The sequence below is a fragment of the Fistularia commersonii genome, chromosome 27 (assembly GCF_037954325.1).
Source record: "Fistularia commersonii isolate RoL2024-O1a breed Wild chromosome 27, RoL_Fcom_v1.0, whole genome shotgun sequence".
Lineage (NCBI taxonomy): Eukaryota > Metazoa > Chordata > Actinopteri > Syngnathiformes > Fistulariidae > Fistularia > Fistularia commersonii.
Genome location: NC_141310.1, coordinates 7,558,045 through 7,569,971, shown reverse-complemented (window position 1 = coordinate 7,569,971; position 11,927 = coordinate 7,558,045). Strand labels below are relative to the sequence as shown.

Here is an 11,927-nt window from a genome sequence, read left to right as displayed (position 1 = left end):
TGCGACGTGCGCGCCACTGACGGGCGCAAGTTACACCGCGAAAAGTTTACCTGTGCTGTGATTAAAAAAATGTTTTAACAACCCTGATTTTCAAACTTGTTTTTAATATTTACCAAGCTGCATAGTCTTGTATCACACGAATTCAAACCAATAAATGAATTATAAAAAAAATAAAAAAAAATCACAAATTTATTGAAAAGAACATCCAGACTGTTACAGGGTACATGTCACATGTCACATTTATTGACAATAAAAATCCAATAGCCATTACACAACAGACATACAACTACAGTTAACATCCTCCATAACATGACAGAAACACAAGTTTCTAACCATGAATAAGACAGGGGAAAGAGAGAGGGAGGGAGGGAAAGAGAGAAAGAAACTGAAGCTGCCCTGGTTTTTATACCACTTTTTGACCAAGCTTTACATTCTCCTGGATCATCTTGGAATCATTTCTTTGGATGTTAGTATCATCAGGCTACAGAAAGACTGTCTGATAGCCAAAAGTAAGGTAAACAATGCACTTGGGTGATGTTAAGCTGTACACAATTGAGAACAGATAGTAGTCTGGATACACAAAAGTAATACCCCTCCGAAGCAAGATGCTTGGAGATCTGGATCTCATTAGAAAGAGTTTTCAATTAAGGCAAATTGACTAAACACCAATATCCAGTTCCTGTTTATGATCATTAAGTGTGTTTTCAGATAGACTTTTACATGTTCCTGGAATAGTGTCGCAAAAAGCAAAAGGCAATTCCCAAAGTTGAAAACAAATGTAAACTTGAATATGAATGAATCACAGAAAAATAGTCATTGTGTAAAACTGCATACATATCACATACAGCATGTGTCATAAAAAAATTGAGATGATAATCTCAGACAGATATATTTGGAATAGGCCATGCTGACTTTTAACAGTATATGGCAGCTGAATTCAGAAGAAAAAACACAAAAAAATACACAATAATTACATTTAAAGGCAAATGCTAAAAAGTTGTAAAGTAAATTGAGATGGGAGGACCATTAGGCACGTCAAGTGGAAAAGTCAAGTGGAAAATGGAAAATGGTAAATTAACATAAAAAACAACAAATAAACAGATTCAGTAACAGTGTGTAGCCAATCAATGTAACATCTTCCATAGAAAAAGGCAAAGCGTTATAAATTTGGTTTAAAGCTGCTCTCTGCTAATTATAAGTAAGCAGTGACATATTTACATATTTATGAAATAATTAACCTAACAGGAGTGTCACAGTCTTGGAAAGATTCTGTCATGTAAGAATGAAGAAAATGAAATGGAAGGGAGGCATAGCCTTAGCTATTTTGCTTTTGTTTTCCCTTTGGTTTAAAAATGTTTCCCTGCACCTTCTGGAAAGCCATAGTAATCTTACGCTGGAGGTCCGTAGGTTTATTAATCCATTAAAATTAAAAGTACAGTAACAATGGGATGTGAGTTAACAGTAAAGACCTGAATAAGTATCTGGCCATCCTTGAGGATCTGCAGGCCAGAAGAACTGACAAAACCAGCTTGAAATAGTGTCTTTAATTGTAAACTTTGAGCTTCCGTTGAATTCATTATGTAAAAACAGCATTATGCTTAAAGTACCATGTGCTTCTAAGAACCTTTAATCCCTGATTTGCCTTGACTCACATTATAAAAATACAAATTAAAAAAATACCCAGTACAGACACAATGTCGAGTAATAAAAAAAACTAAACTAAAAGATTGTGTATTCTTACTTAAAGGATATCCTGTTCAGGGTAACTGTTGCTCATGGAAAGCATGGCTGATTGTTTCTTTTAATAAAGAGACTATTTTGTTTTGGTCCATCTGTAAAGACAAAAGACATCTTCAACAAAATGCTATTAAAGACAGGGCATGAACACAACCAAAAGTGCTTACATGTGTTTTATATATTCATAAAATCCATTAAGAAGATTATTAAGTTCAACATCAGGATATTATCACCCACAGTGAAATGGAGTGACTCTACAAGCCACGCACATGAAGTGAGTGGGCACAGGAGAACATATGGAGCTGTATGCGAGCATAGTGTCTTATGGCTGCAAGTGGAAGGTGTGCATGTGGGAGGCTATGTAGGACAATCATGGGTTGTGTCAACTTTCCACATTAGACACACATAAGATATCAGCACAAATCCAAATGCACTGCAGAAAGCAAATTAGGAATTTCACAGTACAGGGAAACACATTTCTATACTGTACATGTGACAATAAACGCTTTGAATCTAAAACCCAGACACCCACCTCACTGATGAAGCTCAGCTGCACTAACTCTTGAGCCAAGTCTTTAATGTTTTCATCTGAAACACACACCATCAGTTAGTAACTAAGTCATAGACATGTAATATCCCCTTTGCATTACCATTGCCACACTCTCACTACCAAGAAAGATGTCTCAAAGCAGTTTGGTTTTCTTACTATCAAGCCCAAATCATGTCATGAACAACTATTTATTTGATGCTATTTTACCATTGTGTTTCTCAGGGGAAAAACAATCAACTTCAATTATCATAATGAAACCACAATTTACAACATCATCAATTATATATTCTATGTTCTTTCTAGAACAATGGGATATTTAGGGAAGAAATCTTAAGTATTCTGTTCCTATATCAAGCATTTAAAATGATTTTTTTTTTTATTGTAAAGTCAAATGTTACAGTGGTTAATAAGATAATAATTACTAAATATCTGCTGATTGATATTCCTCAGTCCCTCTATGTTGCAACTGTAAGAAACAATTTTATGCTGCTAGAATGTTGACAGCAAAACAGAGAAGTGCAACACCAGTGTGTCAGTAGAAGCCTGAACATCATATAGAGAAAGCTTATAATGAAAACAACCAAACCAAAGAGACAGAATATGTCAAATATATAATATTAAAGGTCTTTATAAACCATTTTTCGAGGTATATTAACTATCAAAACACAATCATTCTTTTAGCCTTTCTGAATTAACATTTGTATGTACTGCAGGCGTGACTATTTTTCTTTCAAGGTAATTTTCAGATTCCATCCATATTGAAATACAGTTTCAAACCAAGTAGCTGTCAGCATGTTTTAAAAACACTCCATGAATGTTAAAAGAGAAAGTAATAGAGGGCATGCACTGCAGCATCAAAAACTGATATTAAGAAAAGATAAAACAGCAGCAGCCCACAACTGATGAGAAGACTCATGATGGGTCGGGGAGCAGCTTTCTTGATTATATATGCTTGGAGCTTGACCTAAAAGCCATATTACTTTGGAGGGAAAAAAACCAAGCTCCACATTTTGAAAAGGCGTTGAAGTTGTGTGTGTGAGGCAAAAGGCAGGGGAGACTGAAATTTAATTGGTTCAGCTAACAAGTGACCCATCACACAGTTTGTCCGGGCAGAAGCATACTGATAAGAAGGGCTTTAAAGAATATCTTATATCAATGACAGAGACGTTTTTAAAGTGCCATGTGTATGTGCGTAAAGTTGAGCACTGGGAGAGAAAGTGGAGAAGAGATAAAGTTGTGTGTCCTATTGAGAAAATAAAGCATGTGCGTGAGTGAGAGACAGTGAGATGAAAGCCTAGGATATGATGGTCAGATTTTGACAGAAGAGGTGGCAGCTGTTAGTTGCAGCCTCTCACAAGCCCAGCATTGCCAACATGCCTGCAACATTATACATGCCTTGCATACCTGTGTGTGTGCATGTGCACTTGGCCGTACTGTTCATATTAGTCTGACCATTGCAACACTTACTTTCACTAGACTATTACTGTCAACGCAAATTTTCAAATTTCATTCAAAAAATCCAACAAAACCAAACTTTCATTCAAAGATATTTTCAAATGAGGACAAAGATAAAGTGCATTTATACAGGCATTTAAGTATTTCCTTAAATATAATTATCTTTTTACCAAAAGCTATTTATCGTACAAGTGCTGAAGCAAGTAAAATACTTGTTGAAGTTTTGAAAGGTGGCCTTTGAAAAGACACCCCTATTTTGTTTCATACACCAAAAGCACACCCTGCTCACACACCATGGAGTCTTTCAGTTAAAGGAAGAATAATTCGTTAGTATGAGATAAAATATTGCTCTTACGAGGTAACATGTCACAGCTTAGATGTCTGTTCAGTTTGTCGTCCATTTTCAGGAGTAATGTCAGCTATAAAAGGAAAGAAACAGCAAACAACATCATTTGATTATCATTTGATGCCATTTTACTTTGTATGAAGCAGTAAGAATTAATCCTTGGTTGAAACACTATATAATTTTTTTTTCTTTGATATGTAATCCTTAAATGGCAAAGAAACACAACAGAAAATTATGTTAAAATCATTGATTAAATATATGAAAATCTTACATGATATTTTGGTCCCTCCTCAACTATTTCAACATTACACTGCATGTGGATAACCTGTAAGAATAATGTGAACATCCGGACACAAATGATAAATACCCAAGAGGAAAATGACACCACTGCATCCTTATCTTGCCATTTGCAACATGTCACACACATACCCGCCGTGTCTCCAGCTCTGCAGGTTCAGGTGTGGGGGACTTGTCCAAGGGAACAATTACAGGTGATTTAATAGCTTCTTGTTGTGGTGGATGAGGACAAGGAAGCCCAAATGCTGTCAGGGGATAAATACCGTTCCTGAATCAGAAAAAAAGAAAGATAAAGGGAAAAGAAAACAGGGATGACAGAAAGAAGGCAAGAGAGAGAAGCTACACTACCGAATCAATACTTACAGTGTTAAAATGTGTAGGAGTACATTAAGGTTTTTGATTAATTTAGGTATGTTGTAATAATTTAAATTACAATGCTGAACATTTTTAATTATTTGAGATCTCAAAAATAAGTAATGAATGTGAAAGACAAAAATGTTGGTGTCACTTGAATGAAATAATGGATATAACATCACTGCTATCAAGAACATGTCAAGATACAAATCAAGATATCCAAGCACCATAAATAGTTATCCATGTCAAGGGTAAAAGGGTAGCGAAGTAAAACAAATAGTCTTCTACTGCCACCATGTGGCAGAATACCGATAATCATCCAAGGTATGAAGAAATGGATGGCATTACAGCAGATGGGTTATGGGTGTACCCATAATGTACACAATACTGATTTGTTTCTTACCTCACATCCTCCAAAAACTTATCAACCTCCAGGGCGGGAAACTGTGAAAGCCTACAAATTGTGAGACAGAAGGTTTCTTGTGTATTTAGGAAAGCAATTACAATGAATTCAACATGATACTTTTACAAGAAAAGCACAAGCAACAATCACAAGGTTAGTGTAAGACTAAGCTGATCCCTGCCAAATATTGATAGCCTACTACAGATACCTACTTGAGTTGAACGTTTTTCTTTTCAGCAATGACTAGGTTAGGGTCTAGGTTTTTGGTGATCTCCTCCAGGGCGTTCTCGGGGATCATGTCTGGATAATGAAAAACACTTCATCAGACGATATTTAATGTTGGGATGAATCACTATGTTAATCACCTTTCAGTTTTTCACTCGTGGCTGATGATATAAACCATTAGGCTACTGGTATATAGAAGTGCTGAGTTAATTAAAACTCAAAAGGCAGCAAATCATGACTGGTCAGGCCTCAACTGTGTGCGGATATGGATTAAACTTTACACTCATGAGAAAAATCTCTCTTCTTCTACACTCTATAATTTCTTTCAAATTTCAGATATGTCGCGGAAAAGTACATTGTGATGGACATTACTACCTAAGGGTATTCAGTGGTTTAACATGATGTATGTTAAATACTTGCATTGATGGCTGACAGTACAATGTGCTGCCAGGAGTTTCAGCATTGGCACTTCAAATAGAGCCTGATTAAACAGCAGCTCCCGGGCTGTAGGTCTTGTAGTCGGGTCACACTCAAGGCATTTCTGAATTAACTCCTAGGAAACAAAGTTCTTAGTCACACAAGTATGAACAAATATCTGAGATTGAAATATGAGGCTGTCATTTCCTGAGATGTGTTTGACAATGAAGGATGCTTCTGATCTGACTGGTGTGGCACAACTTCAAGAGATTTCTCTGGGGTTATTTCTTAACAAGGAGAGAATTATCTAATCCCTTACTTCAGTTTCTCTCTCTGGTCATCCAAGACTTTCAGTGTTCCTGAAGTAACTAGGACTATCCTTCTTTTTCTTAATAAACCAAATTATTAATATGGCATTTTCTCAAGTTTTTCTATCACTCTGATATGCGTAATATTTTAATCCTATTGATGGCTTCTTTCTAAATTCATTAGGAATTTTTAGCATTTAGAATCCCCACCTGACCTTTTTTAAGCAGTACATCAGGGGGACAGGTAAGAATTATTCCCTGAAACTGCCTGTCTGTCAAATCTATCTTTATGTTTGATCCTCTAAAAAGGAAGGGCACTTCATAAATATCTGTACTTCCTTGAAGGTCAAAGCAACACATCTGCTAAAACACTAAATGAATTGTGAAAGTCTGCTCACACATCTTAGTTGCTTCATTTCACATCGAGTTTAGAGGGTTATAAAGGCCAATTAAAAAAATATCTTGCTGTTCAATGAAAAGAATCTGACCTGATTTTGATTCTAGATTATTTCTAAATTAGAACAGTAAAAAAAGCAACACTAAATAAACCATAACTATATTAATAAACACAAACATGAATATCTAATGATCAAGGAGGTCTCTTTGTCCTACCCTCTGCAGTGGGTCCTCAAGCAACTGTATTGCAGTATTAACAGCCTCTTCAGAAACATGTCCTCCGTCTCCATGGCCAGGGATCTCCAAAAGTGCCATCTGCCACATGGGCATATTAGAATATTGTTGTGGTTCTTGTGTCAAGTAATTCTACCAAATATTGTTGATCTGTTCTGACCTCTAAGGCACACATGCCAAATGAGTAGATGTCTACAGCTGTTGTCACATCAGCAAAAACTGTAAAGAAACAATGACAAAATCCAGCTACAATTAATATAACAATTAATATAACTTGGTTATTTTATTAAGTACGACATCATATTTTATTAAGTACAACAATCATTACACTACAACCAGCTAGCTTTATGATGTGCTGTAGTTGTTTACAGGGGTATTTTTGGTAACATTATAACATAGACATCTGGACAACTTCACACAATCTTAATCTGACACTATCTAGGTGGGCCTTTTCACTATGATTATTGTTTCAGTTAAGCATGTGAACATGTTTCTAGTTTCCTCACCATCTATTGCAATTAAACAACACTGAAGCAAGTATTACTAAATGTGTGCTTCCTTGCATTTTCGGTTAAGTAAAATTACACAGAACATAAATCGTATTTCACTGTTCTTCATCCCAAAGTTTTTAAGTTGTTAAATAACAAGACCACATACAATAAAATTCACAAAGGGTTCAACTGGTGATCTTTGTACAAATTATCAGAGCATGTCATTAAATAGTAGTTCAGACATTTCAGTCTTAGACCTTTGTGTATCAAATGACTAGTCGGATTATGAACAGAGCTGCTACAAAATACTAATTTTTTTTCAAGGGTTTTCTGTACCTCCATATTCTGGGGCGAAGAAATGCAAATTCTTTTGCTTCTCATGACATGTCTTCACATGGTTGTTAATGGTGTCAGGAGCAACTACAGATGAGACAAGAGAATGAACATTATATAAACTGGTAGTGGGAAGAACAGATTATGAAACAAAAAATTAGATCAAAAGACAATTAAGAACACAAGAAAGACAGAACAGAGAAAATAGCAGTTGTAAAGACTAGGGTGCAGGAGATTCTTTATAAAGAGTAAGGTTTGACATACACCAAGCGCAGGAAAGCTTTAACAGGTCCCACCCAGTCTTTCCCAGAATACAAACGAAGTTAGATTTGCAATTACAGAGAATTATTAATGCCACAAAATGGCATGCAAGGAATGCTCAATAACATAGCACATAACATGGCTACAGATGTACGTACAAAAACTTGTTATTAGTTTTGTAATTGCAAGATATTTCAGTAATGTAACTCACAGTTTAATTACTAAATACATACAACCATAAAAACCATAATGTGTTAAGTTTAATAATTATTTTTTGCCTAAATCAATACCAGTCCAGCAGCATAACATTTCATAGAGGATCTTTACCTGATCCAATCTTGATGAGCCCATTGTGCTGGATAAAGATTGTGTCACAGGTAAGATCGCCATGGATGATGGGAGGATCACATGAGTGGAGGTAACTAAAGGTATCCAAAAAATATTCATATAAAATGCAAGGGCATAAGGGAATATATTTTGACATAATGTCTTTTGTTAAGTTTTTCCTCTGTGATTAAATGTAAAGACATTGACTGTATGAAGTGTCAGCAAAGAGGCAAACCAACCTAAGAGCTGACAGGATCTGTGTACACCATCTCTTCCAAGCCTGCAGGATGACACATCTTATCATAATGCTTACCGGGGCTTTTTTTTGATAAGATAACTATGATTGACTATGATTTTCATTATGAGATCCAACTTTCCAAATACTGGACACAGTGACATAGTCAAGTAATTTCTCTTGGCAGTAGTCACAGGCCAATTACTGTGTAAAATAGGCTGCAATTTTTCTTACAATAACCATACATTACCTTTTCATTCATGGTCTTGTGATTCTTTTTTGTCTTCTTCAAAAACTGCTTCAAACTTCCAGATGACATATACTCAGTAATGAATATAACCTGGTAGAATGTGAGAAAGTAAGGGACATGAAATAGGGTATCTGACTGAGAGAGAGAGGAAAAAGGGAGGGGTGAGATAAAGTGGGAGTGGCGGTGGGGGGAAGAGAGATAGGGAGTGGGGTGTCTTGTCTTTTTGCTTCCAACAGAGATAAGACGCTGCACTTTGGAAGAGGAAACTGTGATGTCACAAGGGGGGAATTGTGCATGGGAAAGGCATATGCATGCTATTAAAAGGAAATGTGTGATGTCAGCAACCAGAAATTATAAAACAGTAGAGCTGTGATATTCTTCCTCTTCTGTGAGGTTGTGCAGCAGTTGCATTAGCAATCCCTTCATATTCTGAAGTTTTCATGGTTTTAAAGTCATTTTTCATATACAATTTCCCTTTTAAAAACGATTATGGGATTCTGTGCTTATATCCTTGTATAACTATCAGTTTCTTCCAAATGTACATGTGTCTCAATGTTTCATAATACTATGTTTTCTTATTTCCTCTTCCAGCCCAAGTGAAAACACTGGTAACGGGATGATTTTCTGTAATTATTTGTGTACTATTGAGAACCCCCATCCTCTCCTCAAATACTGGTTTCCCTTCTTCTCAGAACTGAATGCAATTATCAAGCACTGTAATCACCACACTATGACCTTCTCTGCCTCTTTGTGCTGTTAGGGGTTTTATGGCAGATGGCTTCCCAGGAAATGAATTTTGGGGAGCGTTGATCTCCCATGTCTCTCTCGTCTTCCTATGTTGCACTAAGCCACAAACTACTGCTATGTCATCAGTTATGCCCTGATGGGTGAAAAATATGTTGAAGTTTAAAAAATTCAGTTATACGTCAACGTGGTTAAGCTGAAATGTCTTGGTAGTCCTACCCAAAATTTGAGTGACACCATTTTTTCCAATGAAAGAAATAATATCTGTTAACGCGATGATATTTCACCATGTTCAGTGTGAAAGGAATTTTGCCTCTTACATTTGTCCAGCAATGAAATTTTGTAAAAGAAGAGGATGGTATATGATGCCTCAAAAAATAACACTGGAAGCAACTTTAGAAATAAAAAGTGTCTAAAATTCAAATTTTGAATTAACACTTACATTTTTACCATGTAAAAAACTCACCCTGGCCCGGTTCTCCTTGTTGTCAGTCCAGTACTTGTGAAACTTGACAATATTCGCATGTTCCAAATGCATCAAATTATCAAATACAGCCTTCACTTTCTCCTGAACAAATCAGGCAAAATACAAGAAGATTCGTGAGGTCTGGAAAATGTTCTACAGACTTATCGAGACATACGAATATATATAAAAGTTGACTTATAATAATATAACAAAACTAGGGGATTGTACTTTGGTTTCAGACTCAATAGTTTTATATTTTATCATGGACAGTTGCTTTTACCAATCTACAAAAAAGAATGTAAAACAAGTGTAAAATAATTTCAACTTTTGACCTCAAATGATCCTACAGTACCCCCAATGCCCAATAGAGGGATACTGTCCAAACATTTAACAGATGACATCACGCAAAATCTACATAAATATATACAATAGGTTGAGTTCTGGTGATTGAGATGTTTGAATTATATGACTTTCATAGTCATGCAACTACTCAGTTTCACTTTGATTCTGTATGAAAGTGACGTCTCACCTCCAACAGCTTGAAGTTCTTTCTCTCTGAAAACATGACTTCATTCCATACAACCTCCACTCCTTCTTCCGTGTCCATGGCCAAGTATGCAGCATCTATCCCTGGAACATTACGCTGATTCACCTACCACAAAAAAAGAGAAGCAAAATATATATTATATATATATATTCCTGTGCATCGTGTATTTGCAAGTGTATTTGTAGTCCCTATGTCCTCTATTGTAAGTTGCTTTGGATAAAAACGTCTGCCAAATGCAATGTAATGTAATGTAATGTAATGTAATATTACAAAAAATATTGTTGAATTAGGAACTTTTGACCCTGAGGTTTATAGGCCTTCATCAAAAGGTAGACATCACATGATTATGTTATTATCTTGGCCACCTAAAAGTGAACACACCCAGTTGTCGGGAAGTTTTACAATTTTACCACCTTCTCCGAATCCAAACTCTTGAGAGTGGGAAAATAACAAAAAAAATACATCAGTTCACCAAACTAAGCCCTAATTCTGAACTTTGAAGGAGGGAAAACCCCACAGTTTATATCTGATAAGATTCATAATATTTTGTAATTGGTTTGTATGCGAGTATTGTGACTTACTTCCTCTCGGCGTTTCTGCCAGCGGCCACAGGGGCTCTCCTCCAGGATATCTGATTCATCTTCGCTCTCATCCTCATCCTCTGTGGTTGGGGTGTTGGGCGGATTTAAAGAGGCCACAGGTGGAGACACCGAAGCTCCACTTTGTGCCTGCTGAGCATTACAAGTCAAGTGTGCAGCTTTGGACCCTACTTTTGTTGCCTCTGCATCTGGAGCTCCTCTCGCCTCTGCCTCTGCCATTATGACATAACCCTTGTTGAACCCAAAGCTCTCTGCTCCTCAGCCACAACACGTAATGGGAGGCCCTTTTCTTCGCTTTCTCCTCTCTGTTTTAGGTGGTTATACATCCATCCTCCCTGAAGGCCTGGTTTTCATTAACTCGTAGCCATGCTTAGAACCAGTGGGATGAAGAGCTACAAACAAATTAGAAGCTTAATGAGTGGATGCTATGAAGATAACTTTACTATGATGAAAATTTCTTTTAATTATCATATCCTTTAAGCAATTTTCCCCTGAGGGATCAATAAAGTATTCTGATTCTGATCCCAATAAAAAAAGATTCACACATCTCTTATTGACACTCCAAAGACAACTTGCAAGGTAACCTTTAACGATACGACGCGATAGTCACAAAAGTCCAGTAACTTCATTGCTCATGTTCAGCTAATGTTAACGTTGAATGTTCAAACTGTCAAACGTCACCTTAAACTTCTTTCCTCGACAGCTTTGCTAACTTTCACGGCTAACGTCACCAAGCTAAAGAAAGTAAATAAACAAACAATTCTTCGGTGTAAAGTTTAGAACTAACAAACAAAACACGTTACCGTACAATGGAGAATTCACAGCCCTAGATTACATTCTGGCCGAAAAGCTGTAATGTGGAGATACCGTGAAGAAAACGCTATTTCGTCATAATATAATATGTTGGGTTTCCAGTCTCTTTTCTCCTAGCAGAAGTGGGAGGGGCGGCCGG

General features: G+C 36.4%; 1 protein-coding gene across 3 annotated transcripts; it reads right to left on the bottom strand.

Moving 5' to 3' along the window:
• Positions 1-20: 20 nt before the first annotated feature.
• Positions 21-11,906, bottom strand: LOC147217944 (nuclear receptor-binding protein-like). 3 transcript variants are annotated; one of them, XM_086175179.1, is made up of 18 exons: positions 11,779-11,906; positions 10,958-11,367; positions 10,359-10,481; positions 9,830-9,931; positions 8,620-8,709; positions 8,374-8,414; positions 8,135-8,229; positions 7,550-7,633; positions 6,883-6,941; positions 6,705-6,803; positions 5,788-5,920; positions 5,355-5,442; positions 5,143-5,193; positions 4,518-4,653; positions 4,360-4,413; positions 4,098-4,161; positions 2,270-2,325; positions 21-1,832 (listed from the first exon to the last, which is right to left on the bottom strand). In XM_086175179.1, the coding sequence occupies exons 2-18, from the start codon at positions 11,192-11,194 to the stop codon at positions 1,758-1,760; spliced, it is 1,587 nt and encodes a 528-aa protein (XP_086031305.1). In that variant the 5' UTR covers positions 11,195-11,367; positions 11,779-11,906; the 3' UTR covers positions 21-1,757. The 3 variants fall into 3 exon arrangements, with proteins under 3 accessions (XP_086031305.1, XP_086031304.1, XP_086031306.1); XM_086175178.1 differs by having other exon boundaries at positions 21-2,325; XM_086175180.1 differs by having other exon boundaries at positions 21-2,325; positions 10,958-11,104; positions 11,779-11,896.
• Between the last annotated feature and the right edge of the window lie 21 nt (positions 11,907-11,927).